At 38.0% G+C, this 27446-nt stretch overlaps 1 protein-coding gene and 2 pseudogenes across 2 annotated transcripts in view; 2 read left to right on the forward strand and 1 right to left on the reverse strand.

Annotated features, from left to right (window-relative positions):
• Window positions 1-1279: 1279 nt before the first annotated feature.
• XIAP (X-linked inhibitor of apoptosis, E3 ubiquitin protein ligase) overlaps window positions 1280-27446 on the reverse strand; it is a 42532-nt gene continuing 16365 nt past the window's right edge. The window contains exons 1-7 of one of the 2 annotated variants that reach the window (XM_012664853.1): window positions 19759-19784; window positions 16950-17858; window positions 15858-15957; window positions 14736-14814; window positions 14011-14053; window positions 7126-7326; window positions 1280-1944 (exon numbers count right to left, since the gene is read on the reverse strand). In XM_012664853.1, coding sequence (XP_012520307.1) covers window positions 1751-1944; window positions 7126-7326; window positions 14011-14053; window positions 14736-14814; window positions 15858-15957; window positions 16950-17826 — 1494 coding nt within the window. In that variant the 5' untranslated portion in view covers window positions 17827-17858; window positions 19759-19784 and the 3' untranslated portion in view covers window positions 1280-1750. Of the gene's footprint in view, window positions 1945-7125; window positions 7327-14010; window positions 14054-14735; window positions 14815-15857; window positions 15958-16949; window positions 17859-19758; window positions 19785-27446 lie in introns of those variants that run through there. The other variant, XM_012664852.1, reaches the window with a different exon arrangement.
• On the forward strand, window positions 7928-11405 carry LOC105826793 (annotated as a pseudogene).
• Window positions 21547-23031, forward strand: LOC105826808 (annotated as a pseudogene).

Here is a 27446-nt window from a genome sequence, read left to right on the forward strand (position 1 = left end):
AGAACATAACAATACTCTTTCTCTTAGAAAATACAACAAAAATATGGTTTCACTGTCAAACTTTTCTCTGCAGTAACATGCCTCACTCACCTCTACAATAGGTCTGTTGTGAGAATCTTGTAAACCCTGGACTTTTCTTTGAAGCATTTTTAAACTTACATTTTTTTTACCCATATTGACTCTTATTCAAGTGTCTTTTAAAAATATTTAAACAACTATTCTTTTCTTGCCAATATCTTATAATTTTAAAGAGATTTTGAGGATCTTGAGAGAACATTTCAGAAATATCTACTACTATTACTAGTCAAGAAAACAATTTAGGTAGAGGAAAAACTTAACATTTTGTCCTATATACATCTTAATCATCCTAGCAGTAAAAACTCACATGAAACTTTAAGATACAAGATGATATGAGAATCTCAACATGGAAAGCTGTCACTATAACTACAAGCAGTGTACAAACATGCTTCTACTTTTACCTACATAAGCTGACAGATGTTTAAAATACTGGGTTAACAAAGATCTTTTAGTAAAGTGACTTAGGCAGGCTTAAACTAGCAAGGATTAAGGATGAATCCTTACTAATTAATTGGAAGATCTGAGACATATTTTATATTTCATTTTACAAAATCAGAAATATTTATTTTGAAACAAGATAAGAAGACATGGTCTACCTGTCAGAAAACTACCACTCAGAAATATTTCCCATCCACAAAGCAGGAAAAACATAAAAACATTTAAATTTCACATTGACACCAAAAAGGTTAACTGCCCTGCCTTCTTGGATTAGAAAAACTAAAACTGAGCAATAAGTAGTTTTGCAGGCGTTTGAACATGCCTAAGCCTTTAAATCAGTAAAATACTTTCTAAAATTTCTGATTACCAAAGTAATACATACTTATAAAAAATTGAAACAGAACAAAATGAAAAAAAAAGTGAAAGGCCCCTGGCAAACCCCCTCTGGGACCTACCCCTCACCTCCCCCAAGAGAAACCACATTTAACAATTTGGTGCATATTTTTCCAAATCTTTTGTTCTATACATATACAAAACACACATCTTGATTTGGCTCATACTGTACATAGTGTTTTGCCACTTGCATTTTATACTTAATATATCTTTGACATCTTTCCATGTTAGTACACGTTGGCTAGATGGTATTCTATCATTAAATACCCTTTCAAAGATAGCAAAATTACTTTTTAAAAATCATTCATACAAGTACATGTTTATAATTTTAAAAGAAAATGGACAGAATCCTAAAACACAAAGATAAACATCTAAAAATAATCTCTATCTTTCCACCAGTGTGGAACAGTTCATTCCTTTTTCACGCATAACAAATTATGTGATTGGGGAGATTAACTCTAATCTCCACGTTTCTACAGAATGCTCCATTTGTTAAGCCTATCTGAAAAGAACGAAAAATTCAGATGATTAATTCAGTTACACTTAGAAACTAAGTCGGTATGCTACAAATACACATTGTGATGAGTTATAATATGATGTTTCTTAGTCTAGGGTTTCAATTAAATTAACAGTAAAAGAAATTGGATAAATAATACAGCTAATACCCTGAAAATCCAGAAATTCAAAGTTTAGATTGCCAACTAAGACACTGCCGTTTACATTTTTTTCTACTTGGCAGCAAATGCTAATGGAATTCAATGCTGATTACTTAAAGTCAGTTCACATCACACATTCAATCAGGATAATAAGAAGAACATAACATGCCTACTGTGGAGTTAGATCAAGACATAAAAATTTTTTGCTTGAAAGTAATGATTGTGTAGCACATGGGACATTTGTCAACTGCTTCAGCACATTGTTTACAAGTGACCAGATGTCCACAAGGAATAAAAACCACAGCAATATTTCTATCCATACAGATTTTGCAAAGCTTCTCCTCTTGCAGGCGCCTTAGCTGCTCTTCAGTGCTAATCTCTGCATGAAAAGAAAAGAATTATGCTAGTTTTAGACTTTCTTAATTGTTTAAATTCATTGAAACATTTACTGAGCCCCTAGTATGTGCCAGGCACTGGAATAGTGCCGGGAGATATGGGGATGACTCACACATGGCATCTGCTCTTAAATAGCTTGCATGCTAGTGGGAGAGGATGTAAGATGAGGCTACAGAGGTGAGCACAAAGTACAAAGTGATAAGTGCTATAATAAAGTTACGTACAAAGTGCCCTGGGACAAGATGAGAACAAGTTCTTCCGTTCAGGCTAGTTAGGGAATGCTTCACGGGTTGGCAGCCGCTGGGTTGAGGGGGGAGGGAAGTGGAAGAGTGACATTTACACATGGACAGTAATTTCCCAGGCAGAAAAGCAAGGGTCAGGTAAAAGTAGCATATGGAAAGGGCACGACTGATTCCAGAAATGGACGGATGGATTTGAGGGACACTTCTGACATGGGATAAGTAGGATTTGGTGATTGACTGAATCTGATGGCTGAGGAAGAAAGAGGAACTAAAGCCGATTTCAAGATTGCTAGCTTGGCTGAGAAGGCTAGGGTGATGTCAATAGGAAATATAAAAGGAGGTACAGGTTTGGGATTTTCAGATGTTTTTGAGGTGTTTGCAGGGCATCCATATAAAAATATCCAGTAGGTAACTGAAGAGTCAAATCTTGAGGTCGGGAGAAGTCAGGGCTAGAGATAGAGATTTGGTGTCATCAACATATAGGTGGCACTGAAGTACTTGCTTAATTCAGTCTTTTCCAAAATAGGTTTTGGGAAATGTTAACAAATATGCCAAAAAAATGTATCATGGTCATTTATAACTCTAATGATAACAACAGCAGCAGCAGCACCAGTTAACAGTAATATAGCATAAATACCATGTGCTAGGCATTATTCCAAATGCATTACATATTTTAACTATCTTTGTAATCAGTGTATACCAGTGGTTTCAAAATCTGGCCTCATATAAGAATAACTTCAGGCATTTTTAAGCAACAGATTCCTGGGCCCCATTCACAGAATCTAAAATTTCTGGGGTCGGCACACTGGTATTTGGGAACCACTGCCACCTACTACAATGTAGTACAGTATAGTATAGTATATGCTCCCCTTGGAAATGTACGATGCATTTCCCTCTTTAACTTTGGAGCCCCTTTTTCATGGCAACCCTTTTAATATCCTCAGGAACACTATTCTGAACACATGTTTGGAAAACAGCTTAATTTTATTCGACAAATACTTACTGAACATTTAACTAGGTTCTAGGCACTAGACATACAATTAACAAATATATAGACCTCAGGCCCCCAATAGTTCATAGACAAGTAAGGAACACCAGTAAACAGGAAATTATATTATCACGAAGGTAATTACAATGTGTTATGAAAGCACAGGAATGGTGTGTGCAAGTGTGTGCATGCACGCACGCATAAAGGAAAGCCTCCCAGAGGAAGTCATTCTTAAATTGGGCCCTAAAGGATAAGTTAGGAGTTAACTTGGAGAGAGAAGGCCTTGGGGGACAGGGGAAGTAGGAGAAGCATGCTCTGGATAAAGGAAATGGCATCAGCAAGCTCTAAGAAGAGAAACAGAACATGGCCTGCAAGTGCACAGGTAAAGCTTAGGCAAAGAATTTGAGGGGAAAAGAGCATGAAATGAGGCTACAGAAGGTTAGCAGAAGCCTGACTGTGAAAGATTTGGCAAGCCATATAAGGAGTTTGGACTTGACCCTGAGGGCCCTGGGAGCCAATGAAGGGTTTTAAACTGGAGTGAGATATGATCACATTTGTGCTTCAGAAAGGTATCTCTGGCTAAGGGATAGAGGAAAGCACTATTTAATCCCTTTCTTCTTAAAAAGCAACTTCTTGGGCATAACAAAAACTATAGGCTCAAACATGGAACACATCAGAGATAGGAAGATAAAGCACCTACCCTCAAAGAAGCTTGGTCTAATGGACAAGACAGAAAAGAAAACAGTTCCAAAACAATGTAAAAAATGCTCTACCAGCACCAGGAGTAGAAAAGAAGGAGCTCCTAACCCTGCTGTGGGTACTAGAGAAAACTTGAAAGAAGTGACTTCTGAGCTGAGCCTTGAAGGATGAATTCACAAGATGGATTCAGGGAGTTGGGGGTGGAGTGGGGAATGTGACTCGATATACAGACAGGGAAAAGGCATTTAGGTCAGAGGAAACAACATAAATAAACAGATGGCATTGTAAGCTGACTTATATAAAGAATCAACACCAAAAAAAAAGTCAGAATGAAGTGTATATTCATGCCAAAAAAAATCAAAAGGAGGAAAACAAGTAATTTATGTATTGCTTTTGGATGGGATGCTGCAATGAGTTGAAAAAAAAAAAAACAATAACACTGGTCCAGATACCTAGTCAAATTTATAGAGGCAGAATGAAATGTCATGTCTACCAAACACTGATACCATCAACTCTACCTTTTCCTACCTTATTTCAGCCTTGTGATACAGCTACTAACTTGAGATGGTGATGCTCTGGGCATAGATTTTTTTCCATCAGCCTAATAGTTTACCTCTGGCAATTACTTCACCCTAACCTTAAAGGTAACTATTGGATTCTGCATCCTTCCCTACAGCACCTTTCCCCTACTACTTCCCACAAGGCCCTCTTCTAGGTCAGGGGGTTCTCGGAACATGAACAATAAAAGCAATATCTAGATAATCTTCAATGTTACTTGCTAATATTTTTACTACAACATTTTTTTTTTTGAGACGGGGTCTCACTCTGTCTCCCTGGCTGGAGTGCAGTGTTGTGATCATAGCTCACTGCAGCCTCAAACCCCTGGACTCAAGTGATCACCTGCCTCGGCCTCCCGAGTAGTTGGGACTACAGGAGCTTGCCACCACACCTGGTTAATTTTGCTATTTCTTTGTAGAGACAGAGTCTCACTCTTGCTCAGGTTTACTATTAATTCATCCTTTTAAACCTCTTCTAGAATAAACTGATATTATTCATTTTACTATTAGAGTAGATCTATGTGGACAGATAATAAATATGGGTTATTTGATTTTTATATTATATACAGTAATATATACATAAGGATTAATATAAGTGCTTTAGCACATATACTAAATAAAGGGCTTTATCTCACATGACATAATTTTTTTTTTTTTTTGAGACAGAGTTTCACTGTGTTGCCCGGGCTAGAGTGCTGTGGCGTTAGCCTAGCTCACAGCAACCTCAAACTCCTGGGCTCAAGTGATCCTCCTGCCTCAGCCTCCCGAGTAGCTGGGACTACAGGCATGCACCACAATGCCCAGCTAACTTTTTCTATATATTTTTAGTTGTCCAAATAATTTCTTTCTATTTTTAGTAGAGACGGGGTCTCGCTCTTGCTCAGGCTGGTTTCGAACTCCTGAGCTCAAACAATCTGCCCCCCTCGGCCTCCCAGAGAGCTAGGATTACAGGCGTGAGCCACCGCGCCCGGCCCCACATGACATAATTTTTAAAAAGAGGAAAACAGCAGCTAGCATCAGATCTAGGATTTCTCAGTAACAATATTATACTTTTTCTAATAACTTTTACCTGCTTCACTTCAATTAGGCCCATCCTTATTTTGTATAAAATTAAAAGAATCTGAGTGCCAGCCTTTCCTCATTAGCCTTTGGGAAGAGAAATAGGCAGCAGTCTCACCATGAGTAGACAGCCTGTGTTAATTACCTGCCTCTCAATTTAGGGAGACTAAGGAGAAGTCAACTGATAAAGTCCAACTCCCATCCCTGAGGGCTGCTATTTACTTAGGCCCTCCTTCCCACACCATCCCAGTCTGCAGTCTCAGTGATAATAAGAGCCCCCATCGACTCCTATTGGATACAGAAAAGACACCCCCCCAGTGCACTCTGTCCCTTTTCTCTTCCTGCTGCAACTTGCTGAATCCTTCTGTTGCAGACACCACTTTCAGGTATAAAAACTAACAAATTACAGGCAAACTTAATTTAGCTTTAGTTGTGTTTAAGTGCAGAGAAAAATGACACAACTGCTTGTACTTCCATTTCAGTAGAAAGATGACCAAGTAAATGGTTTATTTTATCACCACCAAGACAAGTGGAACTTGTATTGGTTTTAAATAATCTCTAAGGAAAAAGTAGTAAGCTTTCTCCTGAATCTTTTATATCAACAGATATAATTTTAAATATCATTAATGTTCATATAGTTTTATGACTTATGTAATTATCTGAATAATGTTTCAAAAGCATTTGAAATATCTTAAAGATCAAAAGGGTTGTAAAAGTGTCAAAAATAAGTAAACTTTTAGGTTTATTAACACTAGGTGAATTCTCACCTTTTGGGGGAGAGTGGTCAAGAGCTTAAAGATCAATGATTGTAAGTAAAGTACCCAAAAGTGTATGCGGTTTGAAACTTCTTTAATCTTCAATGTTGCTGAGAAGCACTATACTATCCATAATGGAGGAATTCATATTTTTTATCTTTTTTCCATGCCTAATGTGATGGTATTTAGAGGTGGGGCCTTTGGGGAAGTAATTTGGTTTAGATGAGGTCATGAGCGTGAGATCCCTCATGACGGGATTAGTGTCTTTATAAATAGAGGAAGAGAGAGCAGAGCACTTCCTCCCCATGCTCTACGCTATGTGAGGACACAATGGGAAGGCAGCCATCTGCAACCCAGGAAGAGGGCCCTCACCAGGAACCAATCTGCTGGCACCCTGATCTTGGACTTCCCAGCCTCTAGAACCGTGAGAAATAAATGTCTATTGTTTAGGCCACCCAGTCTATGGTATTTTGTGTAGCAGCTTGAGCAGATACAGCATTATGGTTGTGTTTTAAAAATGTCCTTATCTGTTAGCTATATCTCAAAGTATTTACAGGTAATAATATATAGGATATATGGTATTTACTTCGAAATACTATAGCAAAAAAAGGGGAAGATATGAAACAAGATTAGAAAAGTGTTGACTGAATTATTGAAGCTGGTTGATGGGTACATGAGGATTTGTTATAGTGTTCTATTTTTTGTGTATGCTTGCCATTTTTCATAATAAAAAGTTTCAAAAAATGTTTACCCTAAAGGAGAGGTGACAGGAGGGAAATGAATGGGCCACAAAGTCACGTAAGATACTAGCCATAATGAAGTGCTGTTAGGTTTATCTTGCTTTTTAAAAACAGCCATGCATACCTTTCTGAAATGAAGTCTGACTTGATTCATCTTGTGTACTGTCTTTCTGAGCACTCACTAGATCTGCAATCAGAACCTCAAATGATTTATAGTTGCTCCCAGATGTCTGAATTTTTTCTTCTATTATTTTCTTAATGTCCTTGAAACTGAATCCCATTCGTATAGCTTCTTGTACCATAGGATTTTGAAAGATGGTATCATCTGAAAAGAAAATTGATGAGGAAAAAGAACATAGGATTTAAACAATTACTTTCATTAACACAACTCAATAGCAAAATATAGTTAAAAAGAAAAAATTAAGCAGCAAGCAAAAAACCAAAAACAAACCAGCAAACGAAAGCCGCTTTGGGAAGACTTTTTGAAGTACTCATGCACTGAAGGATCATGTTCAGAATCTTACAATTAAGTGTAAAGGCAGTGAGTATGTATTTTGTAGTGCTTCACATTGTTGAAGATTAGGTGCTGTAAAGACTGATAAAACAGGGCAAGTGGCTGGGTGCGGTGGCTAATGCCTGTAATTCTAGCACGCTGGGAGGCCAAGGCAGGAGGATCACTTGAGCTCACGAGTTCGAGACCAGCCTGAGCAAGAGCGAGGCCCTGTCTCTACAAAAAATAGAAAAATTAGCTGGGTGTGGTGGCACATGCCTGTAGTCCCAGCTACTGAGGAGGCTGAGGCAGGAGGATCACTTCAGCCCAGGAGTTTGAGGTTGCAGTGAGCTAGGATGATGCCACAGCACTGTAGCTGGGGTGACAGAGCAAGACTCTGTCTCCAAAGAACAAAACGAAAACAATAACAAAAACAATGCAAGACAAAGTAAAACAGGTAAGAAAAGGGTTAATTAAGTGCTTCAAATATCCGAATTGTTTTGAATCCCGCTGTATTAATTAACAGCTAAGCTAAGGTACTTAAAGGGTGGATGTTGTTACCAAGTTAGTAGCAATTATTTGGAAAAAATGATGGGAAATTGGGGAAAGTCCCAGTCTGTGACCTTGAATATATCAGTTTCCTAGCTCTCAGACTTAGTTTCTGCAGCTGAAGGGGTTGGACTAGATAGGGCAGAAAGTCAGTGAAAACTCATTTTTATGATAATCAAAGTAGGAGTATAAGATGTGTAGGGAAGTGCTAAGAGAGGAGACTTGTACCCTCTGATTCATCAATTCCTCTCTTGGGTATAAAAAAATGAGTGAATATCTCCACCAAAAACATACACAAGATATTCATGGTGGCATTCTTTATATTCATAATAGCCCCAAATTGGAAAGAACTCAAATATCCATCATCAGGTGATTAAACAAATAAATTGTGGTATATTCAAACACTACAAAGCAAGAAAAACATCGCAAACTATTTTCATAGAAAATATGGGTGAATCTCGTAGATATGATGAGCAAAACATTATCATAATGATGAATTAAAGACAAAAGAGTACATACTGCATGATTCCATTTATAAGAAGTTCAAAATTAACCTATGGTAATAAGCAAAAATAACCTATGGTAATGGAAGCCAGAATATAACTTGGGGGTGGGTATTGATGGTGAAAGAGCCTAAAGGAGCTTTCTGGGGTGGTGGAAATGTTTTATATCTTGATCTGAGTGATGGTTACACAGGTGTATATATATGTTGAAATTCATTGAGATGAAAACTTAAGATTAATGTACTTTAAGAACTTTACTGTATGTATGTTATACCTCATAAATGTTTTTGAAAGGAGAAAAGGATGGAAGAGTAGAGATGTAGGCATTTGATTATAAGAAATATATATGGTAAGTAATGAGATATTTTTTAGGTAGGAAAGTAACTTACGATTTGTGTTTGATAAAGAAAAACTCTGTTGGGAAGTTATCATGCAGACAAAAGACTAGTGAGGAGACTACTACAATAGCCCAGATGAAAAATAAGGGCCTGAGCTAGAGCACAATTAGTGGGGAGGGGATGGATTTCAGACAATATTAAAAAGATGGAATCTATCAGACCTGGTGGTTAATTAAATATAGAAGGATTAAGGAGAGCAAACAGCTTAGAATGACTCAAATTACTAGGCAACTTTGTGAACTGTGGTACTATTAACCAGTATAGGAGAAAAAAAGAATAGCTCTAGATCCAGTCTGAGTGGTTTTTAGAGATGCTAAATTTGAGATCCTTTTGGGATTTCTAGGTAGAAATGTCCAGAAGGCAGGTGGGCATTGCTCTTTTCTGCTTCTCCTATTTCTGAGTTGCTCTTTTTCCAGTTTGTTTTGTTGCTGTTTACTTCTGCCCACCTAATTATATGTGATCTCTCCAGGCACTTCCCCTACCACCACCATCTTACTCTCATTTATATGAGTACTAGGTTTTAATATCCTCCTACTTTGAGGTCCTACAGGTATCTCAAACTCAACTTGCTAAAAAACCAAAAGCAGGGACAACCGGATATCCACATGAAAAAGAATGAAATGGACCACCACCAGATACCATATACAAAAATTAACTCAAAATGGATCAAAGACCTGAATGTAAGAGCCAAGACCATAAAACTCATTTTTTTTTTGAGTCAGAGTCTCCCTCTGTCGCCCTGGGTAGAGTGCAGTGGGGTCATCATAGCTCACTGCAACCTCAAACTCCTGGGCTTAAGCGATCCTCCTGCCTCAGCCTCCTGAGTAGCTGGGATACGGTGTATACCACAACGCCCAGCTAATTTTTTCCATTTTTAGTAGAGACACAGTCTCACTCTTGTTCAGGCTGATAACGAATGCCTGAGCTCAAGCAATCCTCCCACCTTGGCCTCCCAGAGTGCTAGGACTACAGGCGTGAGCCACCAGGTCCAGACCATGAAACTCTTAGAAGAAAACATAGGTAGAAACCTTTGTGACCTTGGATTAGGCAATGGTTTCTTAAATGTGACATCAAAAGCATGAGCAATGGAAAAATAGGTAAATTAGACTTCATCAAAATTAAAAACTTTTGTGCTTCAAAGAACCCCAATAAGAAAGTGAAAAGACAACCCACAGAATGGGAGAAAATAATTGCAAATCGTACATCTGACAAGGAACTTAAAGCTCTTACAACTCAATGTTGCAGGCACTTTGGAAATTGCTATTTCATCAAAAGGTTAAACAAAGAGATACACAACATGACCCAGCAATTCCACCCTTGGATATATACCCAAAAGAATTAAAAACATATGTCGACACAAAAACTTATACACAAATGTTCATAGCAGCATCATTCACAACAGCCAAAAAGTAGAAACAAGCCAAATGTCCATCAACTGACAAACGGATAAACATATCTAGTATTATCCATACAATGGAATATTTTTCCACTATAAAAAAGAATGAAGTACTCACATATGCTACCACATGGATGAACCTTGAGGCCACATATTGCATGATTCCATTTACATTAATGTCCAGAATAGGCAAATCCATACAGACAGAAAGTAGATTAGTGGTTGCCTGGGGGCAGGGAGGGCAATGGGGAGTGACTATTGATGGGTGAGTATAGAGTTTCTTTTTGGGGTAATGGCAATGTTCTGCAATTAAACAGCAGTAATGGTTGAACAACCTTGTGAACATACTAAAAACCACTAAACTGTACACTTTGTAAGGGTGAAATTATGTTACATGAATTATATCTCAATTTAAAAACATTAACTCCAGGCCGGGTGTGGTATCTCACGCCTGTAATCCCACACTTTGCGAGGCTGAGGCAGGAATATTGCTTGAGCCTAGGAGTTCCAGGTTACAGTGAGTGATGATCACACCACTATACTCCAGCCTGGGCAACAGAGTGAGACCCTGTCAATTAATACATTAACCCTAACAAGAACAAGAATCTCATTAGTCATAAAAAGATTATTATGCATTATAAGGATGATTAAATACCAAAAAATATTATCAAGAAATGTTATAGCCTTTTCTGCTATCTTGGAGCCCGTAGAGGTCTGCTGGGAACAGGACTTCTAAAAGGCAAATCAGTCTGGAAGGTTGTGGTCCAAGGTCATCTTTGCTGGCTATAAGTGGGGTCTCCGGAAACAAAGAGAGCACACAGCTCTCCTTAAAATTGAAGGTGTTTATGCCCGAGATGAAACTGAATTCTATTTGGGCAAGAGATGTGCTTACTTATACAAAGCAAAGAACAATGCAGTGACTTCTGGTGGCAAACCAAACAAAACCAGAGTAATCTGGGGAAGATAACTCAGGCCCATGGAAACAGTGGCATGCTTCGTGCCAAATTCTGAAGGAACTTTCCTGCTAAGGCCATTGGACCCAGAATCCGTGTGATGCTGTGTGAATGAAAGGTAAACTAATAAAAGTGGGCAAGAGGCCAGGTGCAGTGGCGACGTGTATAATCCTAGCACTCTGGGAGGCCGAGGAGGGAGGACTACTTGAGTTCAGGAGTTTGAGACCAGCCTGAGCAAGAGCAAGACCCCATCTCTATTAAAAATAGAAAAATTAGCCAGGCTTCGTGGTACGCGCCTGTAGTCCCAGCTACTCAGGAGGCTGAAGCAGGAGGATCACTTGAGCCCAGGAGTTTGAGGTTGTAGTGAGCTATGGTGATGTACTCTACCCAGGGTGACAGAGCAAGACTCTGTCTCAAAAAAAAAAAAAAAAGTGGGCAAGAGATGTGCTTATGGGGAGGATCTTTCTTCTCCACCCCTGGGCAGTGGTCCTTAACAAGTCATGCAAACTAGCCTAGGGTTCAAGAGTTAGGGTGCCATTCCTGCCTCTGAGTGACTGTATAACATTGGAATAGTTATCTCCATTCTCTGTAGACCTCAGCTTTCTCCCTCAGAGAGCTTCAGGAACTCAAAGTTCCTTCCAAGCCAGATATTCCATTAATTCCATGAATAATAAAATCATCATATTCAGAAAAAAAAAAGAAATGTTATAGAAGCTGGGTGTGGTGGTGCACGTCTGCAGTCCCAGCTACTAGGGAGACTGAGGAGGGAGAATTGCTTGAGGTGAGGAGTTCAAGGCTGTAGTGTGTGATGACGGCATCTGTGAATAGCCACTGCACTCCAGCCTGGGCAACAGGGCAAGACCCCTGTCTCAAAAAAAAGCTACAGAATCTTTGTTTCTGAATAACTTTAAAAATATGGGCCGGACTAAATGATTTCTTAGATTATACTATTATGTCCATTACAAACCCCATATCAGGGGGGTACAGAGCCTCACCCCTCTAATCCTAGCACTTTGGGAGGCTGAGGTGGGAAGATCACTTGAGCCGAGGAGTTTGAGGTTGCAGTGAGCTATGATGACACCACTGTACTCTAGGCATCTACCCTGGGCAACAGAGCACGAGCCTGTCTTAAAAAAAAAATACCAAAGCCCAAAACTCACATCAAAAAGTATGAAAGTAGCTCTCTTTCTCAAGCATATTTATGAATATATATAGTATTCTCTTCCCTTATAATCCTTAAGATACTAAACAGATGATGCTACAAGTATAGGGAGTGGGGAATCACCAGACATATTCTAAATTAAATTTTCTACTATTTTTGAAACATGATGCCTAAGTTGAAAATGAGATCTGCAGTGTGATATAGGATTCAGAAGACCTTGTTTACAGTCCTAGTTCCACTAATGACTTGTAATGTGACTGTAGGCAACCTCTTAACCTCTGTTTCTTCATCTGAAAAGTGGGGATATCTTTCTTGGAAGCAGGTTGGAGGAAAAAAAAATAAATTAATTAAATAAACGAAAAGTGAAGATAACAATATCTTCCCTGCTTAACATAATATCTTTCTCTACCCACTTTAAGACTTTTTTTTTTTTAAAAGAGATGGGATCCCACTATGTTGTCCAGGCCGGACTGAAGTGGCTGTTCACAGGTGTGCTCTCACTACTGATCAGCATAGGAGTTTGACCTGCTCCAACCTGGGCAGGTTCACCTTGCCTTAGGCATCCTTGTGGTCCCTGGCTCCCAGGAGGTCATCATATTGATAATGAACTTAGTGTGGACACCCAATCAGCATGGCACACTATAGCCCAGAATCCTGGACTCAAGTGATCCTCCTATCTCAGGCTCCTGAGTAGCTGGGACTACAGGCATATGCCACCATGCCCAGCCCACTTTATGGTTTTTAAAGATGTCTATGATGAGTAAAAAATCTTTGTGATAAAAACCTCTAGTTCTCTATGAGGGAATAGAAGGAAAACAAACCAAACCTTACTCTTCTGTGAAGCTGGGGAAGGCATAAAGACAGCATGGAATAAAGAGGCAGGTGGGTTAGGGCTAATCATTGTGACAGCACATTAGTACCATATGTAATTCATAATCCTGGCTTACTTAAAGAGCCCAGGGACAAAAATACACTTAACCCTTTCTCTTGTGATTTTAATGGAAATGGGAATGAGACAGCCTATAGCTGGCTCCTCCTAAACTTGGAAAAACTGTCAATGGCTGTACTAATGTTCTTAGAACAGAAATATCTGACTAAAATTTATAGGCACTTCATTAAATTCTTAAATTTGTAGCAACATATATATATTTTTTTGAGAGACTGGGTTTTGCTCTGTCACCCAGGCTGGAGTGCAGTGGCACAATCATAGCTCATTGCAGCAGCAAACTCCTGGGCTCAAGCGAACGTCCCACGTCAGCCTCCCCAGTAGCTGGGACTACAGGTGTGCAGCACCATGCCAGGCTAATTTTTTTATTTTTTGTAGAGATAAGGTCTTGCTACATTGTCCAGGCTGATCTTGAACTCCTGATCCTCCTACCTCGACCTCCGAAAGTGCTGGCATTATAGGTGTGAGCCACTGCACCCAGTCAGCAATCTCATCTTAAATAAATATACTGTGGTGACCTTGAAAGAATATGCTTATCTTTCTACCCCATAAATAACTATAATAAATTCGCAGTGAAATTAAAAGTATATTTAATTTAGTAAGCATATTTACCAATTCTTTTAGTTAGTGACGGTGTTTTTTCAGCAGTTGTTACCTATAATAGAAATATGAATTGTAAGTTAGAATTCTTTTCGGTAGAAGGCAATTACCTCAATTTGAAAAGTTACGTTAATCATAAATTTGAAATAAATTGGCGTTACTCCAATTCAATATATGAATATTCACAAGAGGCACAGCCTGATGGAGCTAGAAGTTGTTAAAAGATCATCTAATCCAGTCCTTTCACTTTATAGACAAGAAACTGAAGCCCAGGGAGATTGAATGACTTGATGGGAGAGCCATCATGGTAGCTGCAGTCTCCCATGCTAGTCCAGGGTTCTTTCCACATATTACTGATGCCTTGGCCACCCCAGTTCATCCTATCAATTTAGATACATTTTTGAGATTTTAAATATTGTATGCAAAAAGTTTAAAACTACTTATGAGTAGAACACGGATTATACAAAGGTCTAAATTCAGAAGGCAAAGGGACTTCAGTATTTTAGTTCTTCAACATCATTTTTGCCTAGAGTGATATTTAAGTCAGTTCATGCTGATCCCCTTTTCACAGATTTGCTTCAAGTTAAGAATAAGAAGCATTCCTCAAGCTCTCCCCTGCTAAAGCTCATCACGTATTATTAATTTATAATACTATACTGTGAATTTTACACAAAGAAATAATTGTAAGACAAATGATATAATACTTGAAAATATATATTATACAATATGAGACTTACCAGAGATTCCTCAAGTGAATGGGTTAAATGAATATTGTTTATATATTCTTGTCCTTTCTCTTCTAACAGATATTTACACCTAAACAATTAAAAGAAGGTTCAACTTTAGTAGCTGATAAATTAGTAAAGTATAAGATATAATCTCCATCATATTAATTTCATTAACTTGCTTTTTGGTATTTCTAAGGAGCAAAAGTAAAATGTTACCCAATTCCCTACCCAACTGTCATTTTAAGGTTTAAAAAAAGTTCCTTTTGTTATGCTACTTACGCTGTTAGTAGGGCAAAAAATATCAACTTGAGAACTTTAAACTTTTAAACAAGAGTTATTAAATTAGCACCTTAACATTTTTTTAAAGTTTTAAATAGTTAATCTTCTTAAAAGGTTTTATTTAGAGGATTAACGAATTCTACATTTAAAAGGAATTCTTTAGGCTTTTCATTTTTTCCCTTTAAAGCTGTTTAAGGCTAAGATTTCTTTTCAAATGATTTATCTCAAGTTTTAAATTGTACTATTTCATAGGCCAGGAATTCACATCACTTACATACCTGTGTACTTTAAAATAAAGAGGCAAGATGGCAAAAAGACATTTAGGGCATATCATCATCCTAAGATGCCACTGGTATAAGAAGCATGATTATTTTATTATATACCATCTAAAACTGCTGCCAATTAAATTATGACCTACCACCAGATGTGTCCTGATTTCAGTGATCTTAAAAATGTGAACAATTGTGTGTCTTAGTCAATGAGATACATTAGTATTTCCTAGGAGGTATGATGGCTTCTTAAGGAATCTCCTTGGCAACATGGGCTCTCCTGTGCCTATCATGAAAGAGCCTACTTCCAACAACAAAAAAGCATACATTTCCTAATTTGCGTTTAGAACTGTAATAATCTTGGGTCATAGACATAACACATACACAGTGAATGTTTTGGTCACCAGAGAAGGCTGAGGTGGGTTTTTTTTCCCTATAAAGTAGGTGACCTCATTTTATAAACCTGGTACGAATTTCAAGCCATAGCGAAAGTAAAAAATAGTTGAGGTGAAAAGTAATTCAAGTCTTCCCACTGCATGCTGTTCACCTTGCCTGTTAATAAATGAACAATTAAATATCTTACCCTGGATACCACTTAGCATGTTGTTCCCAAGGGTCTTCACTGGGCTTCCAATCAGTTAGCCCTCCTCCACAGTGAAAGCACTTTACTTTATCACCTTCACCTAAGAAAACACACAAGTAAAAGATATATTTATTTGTGCAGTTAGAAGCTTACACAAAAATACCCATTTTCACACCTAAAAATTAAGCACATCTAAATTATATGAAAATCTCATAGCTTAAAGGACATTGAAGTTCATATCTAGTAACAGACATGATCTCTATCATTTGAGGAGGAAATACACACTAAATTCACTGATCTAATCTGAGGTATTTTACAGAAGACAAATAAAAATAAAATTGCCCAATTTTAAGTTAAAAACTGAAATTGTTACTTTCTTTTTTATGTATCTCATTTGGGCCATCAATATTGCATTTTGTGTTTCAAACTGTGAAACCTGTATGATTTTTAAAAATATCCCTGGGAGCCATCACACTAATGGCCCTTCCTGACATGTCTATAGCAGTCCATGTGAAAGGTACTCATTTGAAGCAATAAGTATAATATAGGGCAGTTTTCAAATATATAGTCTATGTACTAAAGGTAGATGTCAATTTCAATACAGTAGGACCCAAACTAAACTCTCTAACTCTTTTTATAGGTTGTTGTAAGGCTTAGAGAGAATGCATGTTATATGTGTGTATATATATATATACATATATATATATATATATATATATATATATATGGAGAGAGACAGAGAGACAAAGCGCGCACGCGCGCACATATAGTAGGTGCTCAATAAATGATAGCTAGTATTACTATTAGACCAATTCTTCTATCAGGGATATCTACCATCTACCAGGCATGTCATCCCTCTCCTAGAAACAATTACATAAAGATAAACATGACTCATGATATGGTAGTTTTTTCCACATAAATTCAGTAGTTACATTACAGATTCAACATGAGAGCTCACAAAGTAACAGTGATATAATCATGCCAGCTTACACCTAAATATTTACCAGTTCAAGGGGCTAAAGGCATCTATTTACTTTTTAGGAGCCCTGGGATAGTTGCAAAGTTATTTATTGGTTTTATAATAAAGTTTACCTAAAGCATAAAATCCAGCTCTTGCAAGCTGCTCCTTGTTAACTGAGTATATCCACGTCCCAAAAGTAATGATCCGTGCTTCATAATCTGCCATGGATGGATTTCTTGGAAGATTTGTTGAATTTGGGAAATTCCTATCAGAACTCACAACATCAGATTCACTTCGAATATTAATGTTCCGGCCCAAAACAAAGAAGCAATTAGGAAAGTGTCGCCTGTGTTCTGACCAGGCACGATCACAAGGTTCCCAATTTTTCAGTTTTCCACCACAACAAAAGCACTGCACTTGATCATCAATACCTGTGTAGTAAAGTCCAGCACTAGCTAACTCTCTTGGGGTTAAGTGGGCATAGTCTGGCCAATTCTGAAATGACTTTAATCTAGCTTCTTCACTACACATAGCAGGGTTCCTTGGGTAAATGGTGTCTGATATATCTACAACCTGTCCAGTTCTCAGAAGATAGTCTGCATGAGTTTCAGATGGCCTGTCTAAAGCAAAATGATTTCTGTTTCCCAGATAGTTTTCAACTTTGTACTGACCATTCTGGACACCAGGATTTGTAGGTTGCATGGCACTATTTTCAAAATAAAAGCCGTTGATAAATCTGCAATTTGGGGATACTTTCCTGTGTCTTCCAACTGCTGAGTCTCCATATTGCCATCTATCTACTGCTGCATGACAACTAAAGCACCGCACGGTATCTCCTTCACCAGTATAAAGAAAACCTGCTCGTGCCAGTGTTGAGGCTGAAACAGGACTACTACTTGGAAAATTAGCAAAAGTTTTTAATCTATTAAACTCTTCTACAAATTCTTCATCCTTATTGATGTCTGCAGGTATACAAGTTTTAGATCCTTCAAAAGTGTTAAAGGTCATCTTCTCTTGAAAATAGGACTTGTCCACCTTTTCTAAAAAGAGAACATTACATTAGGAAATCCAAAATATGAAACACAAACAACATACTTTTGTTATTAGGAGCTAACAACTATGCACTCATGACATAAAAATAATTACACAATTTCTAAGAAACATTCTAATTCTAAAGTTTAACGTTACCACATGATTCGAGTCATAAAATAAAATCTAGAATTTTTTTCTTCTTTTGAGGAAAGTAATATTTAAATAGGTAGAACAAAACTATTAATATTTAAGTGCTTGTTTCACATAAATAGGGAAACTATGTGATGCAGAATATATTATAATTATTAAACATGTCAAATCATTAATTAGTAAAGATACGAAAGCATAAAATATGCAGATTATTAAAGTCTATGCATAATTGTTAGAATAGATCATTGTATATTCAAGCCATCAAAGTTCAGTCTTTACAAATTAAAAAAAGAATGTTCAGAATGTTAATGAATTCATTTTTAATATTTTACTTTTTTGATCATAAAATGATAAGTTTTATTCACAATATTGGTTCCAATGTGTTCTTTAAGAACATCGCGTATTTCTGATTTTCATGTACAAGAGCCTATTTTTTGGTTGGAATTGGATCATTCCAGCTATATATAATACTGCCCTCTAGAGGGTGGCTCAGGAAATGCTAAGTATTTGCAGACCTTACTGCGGAGTTAACGTTTGCCATCAACTTCGCTTGGTCAAGCAAGGAACAATCTGTTCAAATGGAAGAGAAGTACTGTTGCAACCTCATTAGAGCTGCCAAATTGCAGCTGTGTAATATGTAACCCAGATAAGATACTAAAAGGAACCACTGGGTTATAAGGAAAGTAGCAGGATAATTTATCCTCCAAACCTGGACACTTTTGAAAGTGAAAAATGATGTTACTAATAATTACATGGGGACAACAGGCATAAATCAGGGTTGCCTCAGGCAAACCAGAGCATGTGGTCACCCTAGTTAGGAGGCAAACCTGGTTCTCCAGTATGTCCCACATTGCCTGATACTGTGCTCAGTGTAAATTTGTCAAATACAAAATAAAAGAATGCTCACAATGACGCTATCTCTACCTCTTATGTGCATTAGTTGATTTCTCGGGAAGAATCAGCCAGCTCTTCTGGCTTTATGTTGGCACAACATGTCTTAGAACAGCATCTATCTTGGAATAATATTCAACACAAGGCAAGGTGACAATGGACTTCAGTCTTACCTGGCCTTGCCAATTCACAGTGGTATTAACTTACATATACTTGAAGAATTGAGTTATATCTGCATCCAACAGTTTTTGGAACATAGTCTCCATGACTTTTGATTATCATTTCCCAGATGTCTGACATTAGTTAGCTTCAAGGCCCTTTGTTGAATCAGCATAATAAACTGAGTAACAAAAATCAAGACTCAAAGAACCCCGGGCTAGCTGATAGGCTAATGAGATACAATTTAATAGGGTAACTGTAAAGTCTTACATTCTGGTTTCTAAAAATCTGTTGCAAAACTAAAGGAAGATGGAGACTTGGTTTGGAAAGAAATCACGAGAAGGCAAACCTCCAGATTAAAATCCTAGGATTTTAGTTAATTACAAATTCATGATGAGCCAACATAACATGACTGCTAAAAAACTTACAGCAACTTCGGGCTGCATCAGGGTCCAGATGTACAACATCCGGATCCAATTCAGTTAAATACTGAATATTATTTCCAGGATCAAATCCAGCTACATATTATTATTTTCAGTTACAAATACATTTTAGAACGGACAGTAACAAAGTTTAAGGTCCTTAGAGAGCAATCAGGATGATGACAATGTATCATGTGAGGAATAATTGAAAGAGCTGAGGATGTTTATCCCAAAGTGGGAAAAATTTGTGAGAGAAAGGGTAGAGAGGCTGGACTAGAATAACTACCTTAAGATATCTTAGTCCGGGCGCGGTGGTTCAAGCCTGTAATCCTAGCTCTCTGGGAGGCCGAGGCGGACGGATTGTTTGAGCTCAGGAGTTCGAGAACAGCCTGAGCAAGAGCGAGACCCCGTCTCTACTAAAATTAGAAAGAAATTAATTGGACAACTAAAAATATATAGAAAAAACTAGCCAGGCATGGTGGCGCATGCCTGTAGTCCCAGCTACTCGGGAGGCTGAGGCAGGAGGATCGCTTGAGCCCAGGAGTTTGAGGTTGCTGTGAGCTAGGATGACGCCACGGCACTCTAGCCTGGGCAACACAGTGAGACTCTGTCTCAAAAAAAAAAAAAAGATATCTTAAAAGGCTATCATGTAGAAAAGGGATCCAAATTCCATGTAGTTTGAGGGCAGAATTAATATAAATATAACCAATATAATATAACCAGTATATTTTCAACTCAACACAAGGATGAACTTTATAACAATCAATCAACAGCAATACAAAATGGATTGGGTTGCCTTGTAGATTGTGAGTTCCTGTTCCTCCCATCACTGGAGGGGATTTCAGCATGGACTAGGAGACTGTATTAAACATTTACAAGTCTATAATTATCCTGAAAAATTAATGATCAATATAATCCAAAACACATGAAAATGATCTTCTCTGAGGTGGCAAGTTTTATTTCTCAGGTCAATCAAAATAGAAGCGTAAAAATCAAAGATACATTCTCATTTCACAGTGGTGATTATTTTGTGCGGTTCAAGTAGTTACCCCATTTCAGATCATATTAGATAAAACCCCATCATTCAACATGAGCAGAAGAATCTCTATTTAAAGCTTTCAAGTGGAGACCTCATCTTCCCAGAGGTTATTTCCATGCTAATAGTTTAGATTTCACTGTTTTGAACAGCAGATATCTATTCAGAAGCACTCAACTGAACACTACATATACATTATCAGAGTGTCAGCTTTTGGAGAAGCGTGGGAAAACAGAATTACCAGATAGGTTAAGAGTGAAAGGGAGAAAGATCACTGGCAAAAGACAGACATCCTGGGGTTGAAGGAAGGCACCAAAAGAAAGGGATGGCAGAGGATTAAAAAATTAGGATCTAAGTGAAATGAACGTGGGGAAACGCTCTTGTAGAAAATAAGTATATATGGAGCACAGGAATTGTGAATATAGAAGAAAATAGGGTATGAAATAGAAATAGGGGAAGGGTGATAAAAAGGCTTTGGATATGAAACGGTCTAAGTGCAATAAAGTATGCTGAGATAATTTAAGGCTTCTCTGTGAAAGCAAATTCAGGCTTTGTACTGGGTAAGCAGAAAGGCAGGAAGGCACAGAAAGAGAAGGGTGTAAAGAAAGCTTTGGCAAAAGGGGCCAAGCGGTCAGGAATCTTGTTGGGGAAAATAGCACTAGGAAGCTAACAATGGCACATGTTTGTTTATATGAGGGGTTTGGAAGATTTTAAGATCATGATATGTTGTGAGGGTTTAAAACATACAGGCACACACACGTTTAGCCCAGTCAACTATATAAAGAGAGCCACCAGCAAGTGCCAAGGAGAGGTGGTGGATTGCTAATCTAGCGAGAATATGGGAATGGGGAGAGGGGCAGAGACAAACACACATAAAAACCTGCCTACCTGATATCTGCATACAACACAAAAGTTTCTATTTCTCCCAGCTTTTTGTTATTAAGGTTTTCAAGCATGGAGAATAAAGGTTATTTTAATGGAGAAAAAGATATAAAATAGAACATACACTAGACAGCCACAGCATGAAAACATATACTCATGGGCAAGCCCGGAAAAGTAATATTCAATAAATCGGAAAAATATGCTAAGGTGGCAGGATTACAAGTGATCTTTTCCTCCAAAATGTCTTTAATAATATTGTCACTTAAAATCTCTCAAGTTGACTTCGCTGGGCTGGGTCAGGCATCCGGTTGTGGGGTGCGGGTGGGGGTGGGGGGGACGGCAGAGGGCCAGGAGGTGGGTGATGTTTTGCCCCTACCCCACCCCCCACAGCCAGGGCTCAGAGGGAGGGAGCTGCCTTCCCACCCGCTGCCTCCGCACACGTGTCTCAGGTTGTGGGTGTTTGGGCCAAATGCACGCAGGCACGGCGCTCCGCAGGATCCGTAGCCAGAGCTGTAGCCCGTGGTGGCCAGTGGCACTAGGCGGGCAGTAGCTGCTGGAGCCTCCTGGGGGTGAAGAGGTTTGGCACTAAATTTCGTCGGTTTTCTCTAGAAAGGACAAAACCTGGAAATTTTGAGTTTTATGGATTACTGCAATTTGTTCATAAGATACCTAATGTTGACATTTTAGTAGGCTATGCAGACATTCAGGGAGACATATAATCTATAAATAATGATGATGATGATTATGATAAAGCTATTTCAACAGCCAACCCACTGCTTAGGATTTTTATACAAAAGAAGGCAGGAGGCAACAGTGCCTTTGGTACAGACACACTAATAGAGAAGAAAAATGTTTTAACTGATGTATTGTGTCTGACAACCACAAAAAAGCCCACATCCATTCACTGGTATGCCCGCCCCAAGACTTCAGACCTGTGTCATCTATTACAGATGTGGATTTTCTGCCAGAAATTCATCTCAGGGTTCATCTTTACAAACACCACACTAAACAGTCCCTATAACTCTGTATCTGGGATGGTTTCAGCCTAAGGGAGACACCACAAGGCTTAGAGAACATCCCATGGATCTTTATATCCTGGCTTGTTCAGGAGGTCTGGCTCACGGCACAGGACTATTCACTGTTAATGATGAAGTTTTACAAGTTGATGGTACATATGTTTCAGGGAAGCATCTGCATCAAGTAATGGACATGATGACTGCAAACAGCAGCAACCTCATCATAACGGTGAGACCGGCAAACAAGGAGAATAATCTTGCTGGGAACAGAAAGACTTCTGGCAGCTCCAGCCAATCTGCTTATAATAGCCTTCTTTGCTAAGCACAGCAGATTGGACCAAATTCCGAGCCAAAGGATGAAGATAGCGATGAAGGTGACATTATTATAGAAGATAATGGTGTGCCACAGAAGATTGCTAAAGCTGTTTCTACTACCAGAAGCCTGGAATTGTTAACACAAATAGAACTTAGTTTTGAGTCTTGACAGAATGATTTTATTCCTTCTAATTAAGTGAGCTTAGCAAGTGGCGCAAACACAGAATTTGAAACACATGCTCCAGATCAAAAACTCTTGGAAGACGGAACAATCATAGTATCATGGAACCACCATTTGAATGTTTTCTGAGTGAGGATGTCATAGGACTTGTAAATTTGGCTACTTAAGGCTTTTAAACCTCTGAGCCAATGACCTAGAATAGGCATGAGAACAAAAATATTGCAAGTTTAAAATGTTATTAAAATAAATAGAAACCAAAAGTAGATTAGTAGTTGCCTAGGGCTGAGGGGGGAGGGGAATGGGGAGTGACCGCAAATGCTTACTAGGTTTCTTTCTGGAGTAATGGAAAATGTGCTAAAATTAGATTGTGGTGATAATTGCACAACTCTAAACCACTAAAAATCACTGAACTGTATACTTTAAATGAATTTTATGGCTTATGAATTATATGTCAACAAAGCTGTTAAAATGTTATTAAAATAGAAGTTTGATAAAACATTAACATAAACTTTGGTGGATCAGAGGTAATTTTAAGTCTAAAATAAAGGAGCTTTTGCTCATGAAGTTATGTGCTTTTGATATGGAAAATGAGATGTTACAGTACCTTTTCAGAACTACGTGAGAGGACAAAGTCATTTCGGTTTGAAGTGGTTACATGTTTAACCTGTTGTGCAGAACCCAGTTAATTTTTCCTTTAACCACATTCTTTAAATTCTAGTGTGAAAATGTTTGATTCTCTCTCTTTTTCTGAGGACCTCGGTTCTTACATTCCCAGTATTTTTATTTCTTCATGTTCATCTGTTGCCAATTTTAACATAACTTTCTGAAATGCATTTCTTCCTAATTTCTAAGAAATCAAACCAATTGGCTGTTTTTAGGAATTGTTTTCCATGTTATGAAGCACTGAAGCTATGTTCCTGAATTATGAAATTCTATGACAGTTGTTCACATTGATGTTTGTCCATCCTATAACTTATATACTTAAAACTAATTCCAAGTGTTACAGCTTTTAGAATTTGTCTAGCAGGTTTTCCGGTCCTCACTGGAAGACACCCCCCCACGTAAAAAAAAAAAAAAACAATACTAATTCCAAAATTATAAACAGGTACAAATTGTTTTATTATTATTATTTATGTTATTATTATTATTTTTTTAGACAGAGTCTCACTCTGTTGCCCGGGCTAGAGTGCCGTGGCATCATCCTAGCTCACAGCAACCTCAAACTCCTGGGCTCAAGCGATCCTCCTGCCTCAGCCTCCTGAGTAGCTGGGACTACAGGCATGTGCCACCATGCCCGGCTAATAAATTGTTTTAAAAAGCAGTCAAATTTTATTGACTCTGGTAATATAAGAGACTTTCTTCTTTAATTCTTGTCCTTATTCCCAATCTTACTGAAAAGCATTCCCTCTGTGTGCCTACATGTACACTGTACTCTTTTAATGTATTCAACTACCATGAAGGTTTTGGACACAAAATATACCAAAATAAAAAGATTTTACACATAGGACAAACTTGTGTACTTTTTTAATACAAAAATCTTGGACTCTTTTTCTTTGTGGGGGTGGGGGAACAGAATCTTGCTCTGTCACCAGGACTAGAGTGCAGTGGTATCATCATAGCTCACCGCAGCCTGGAACTCCTGGGCTCAAGCGATCCTCCTGCCTCAGCCTCCACAGTAGCTGGGACTACAGGCATGCGCCACCACACCCGGTTAATTTTTTCCTGGCCTCAAGCTAATATCCTGCCCTGGCCTCCCAGAGTGCGAGGATTCAGACGTTAGCCACCACACTCGGCCCTTGGATTCTCTTTAATGGGATTATTCTAGGAATACTGCCTAACTTTGGGAGAAATATGTGGTATTTACTATTGACAGGTAGAGTGTATCCATATTATTTTCATTAGACTGTTTATTCCCCATGCAAAAAGTAAAAAAGTAAAAGTAAAAAAAAAGAAAAAGTAAAAGTAAGGCTGCTTTCATTCTTTGCCTGATTTCTTTGGTAATTATCGTTGTACAATGTGCACATGTAATACAGTATGCTTACATATAGAAATTAAGAATATTACAGGGCGAGCACAGTGGCTCACGCCTGCAATCCTAGTATTCTGGGAGGCCGAGGCAGGAGGATCACTTGAGCTCAGGAGTTTGAGACTAGCCTGAGCAAGAGTGAGACCCCATCTCTATCAAAAAGAAAGAAAGAAAGAAAAAAAAAAACCCAGCCAGGCATTATGGCATGGGCACCTGTAGTCCCAGCTAGCCGGGAGGCTGAGGCAGAAGAATTGCTTAGAGCCCACGAGATTGAGGCTGCAGTGAGCTATGATCATGCCACTGCATTCTACCCAGGGCAAAAGAGTGAGACTCTGTCTCAACAAAAACAAACAAGGCAACTGAATACCCCTCGTCACAGCCCTCCATATCTTAAAAAAAATTAAAAAAGAAAAAAAAGAGAATGTTACAAAGCACTTAAGTTCCCTATCTATGATTTATGGATAATTCCCCCAAAGTTATTTATTAATTTTATGGTAGGGCTACTATGGATGCTTTTTTAACAGCTGTGTGCTATTAAAACAATGAGTCAAAAGACTCAATTTCGAAGACTTTATATGGTAAAAATATATTAAGAAATAAAGTCTTGATTAAATGGAAAAAACCACTCTAATGTTAAAGCAATAGAAAAAATATCCCGTGTAGGAAAAGATTTTATGCAAGATTTAATATCAGAATACTACTCAGAAATATATTTAAGTATTAAGCTTCCTAATAAAAATCTGTATTACTTGAAATAAAGATTAAAGTAATTTAAGAAAAAGATATTAAAGAGTCAATTTTTGCTGGTTTAAGCAACTTTTAAAAACAATCTACTGCATAATATCATGAGTTTCAATTATCACAGCATCTTCGAAAAAAATAGTTTTCATATGTGTACCAGACACTGAAAAAAATAATTTTGACTCTGAAGATTAATATAAATCTTATTATTTAAAATGGCTAACTAGTATCTCTGGTGACTGAAAATTAACTATTATAAATACCCACTAAATGCTTTTAGAAGTCAAAATAGCACTGGGTAACTAATCGCTATTCTTAATAAAGTAGCGATATCCACTACTAGAGTCTTTCTTTACTGAGCTCATAGATCTCCACAATCTGTTTTTCACCCTTCTGATGTCAAGATGAAATTCATTCAATCACTACAGGCTCATTTAATGAACTGTGAATACTTAACATTATTCCTGCAACCAAGGGCTTCACCTCTCATCATCAAAAAGTATTTCTTACGTAACTATATTTATGTGCCATAGTACAAAGAGGAATTAAATGATTGGTATGGGTTGAATTGTGTCCCTCCTAACCACTGGTACCTATGAATGTGACCTTATTTGGAAACAGGGTCTTTGTAGATGTAATCAAGTTAAGATGAGATCATTAGAGTGGGCCGTAATCCAATATGGCTGGCGTCCTTATAAGAAGAGACACAGACACAGACACACAAGGAAGACAGTCACGTGAAGATGGAGACAGAAACTGATGGGATGCATCTATAATTCAAGGAACACCAAGGATCAACAGCAATACCACAATCTAAAAGAAAGGCACGGAAAGGTCCCCCGCCTAAAGCTTTCAGAGAAAGTATGGCCTTGCTGATACCTTGATTTCGGACTTCTTGCCTACAAAAACTGTGAGAGAATAAATTTCTGTTTTAAGCCACCCAGGTTATGGTACTTTGTTGTAGCAGCCCAAGAAGACTAACACAATGATGTTAAAAATATGACAGGAATTATGCAAGTAACATAACCCTACTAGTTCCCGCTCTATTACTATCATGCTGACTAAAATACATTGTGTAATTAAATAAAGGCATCTATTTAAACTCAGAATACATATTTGCTGATGGCCCACGTTGTACTAGAACAAGATTTAATAATTTCTGCATGTATGTATGTTTACATGCACATATATATGTGCGTGTGTGTATCCTTTTTAGACTGAAGGTCCCTTATGGCAAGGGCTGTGTCTTATTACATTTGTATTTCCAATGCCTACAGCAATGTATGACACACAATAGTGCTTAATAAATATTAGGCAAAAGAATGAATGTTGAACCACCTCTATTGGGCCACTATTGTTATCCCACACACCACCCGCCACCTCACCTGGACTCTTGAGTCCACTGTGAGTACTAAAAATCATTAATATGCCATTGTTCATAGGAAATGTGACCAAAACAGGAAATATGTGCACACTATGCAAACAATATAATTCTTTAGTGATAAAAACCTATACTAAAATAACATTTATTTTATATGTGCTAACCAAAAACATCATAACTTAAAATTTATCTCATTCAGCCTCCAAGTATACCAGCTGTGTACAGCACCAATTCTCTGCCTTCTGTTGCCCCCTCACCAAACATGTATTAATATATTTATAACGAAAATAAATTAAGGTTAGGCGAGGTAGCTCATGCCTGTAATCCTAGCACTCTGGGAGGCTGAGGCAGGAGGACTGCTTGAGCTCAGGAGTTCAAGACCAGCCTGAGCAAGAG

Source organism: Propithecus coquereli, unplaced genomic scaffold (assembly GCF_000956105.1).
Source record: "Propithecus coquereli isolate 6110/MARCELLA unplaced genomic scaffold, Pcoq_1.0 Scaffold92, whole genome shotgun sequence".
Lineage (NCBI taxonomy): Eukaryota > Metazoa > Chordata > Mammalia > Primates > Indriidae > Propithecus > Propithecus coquereli.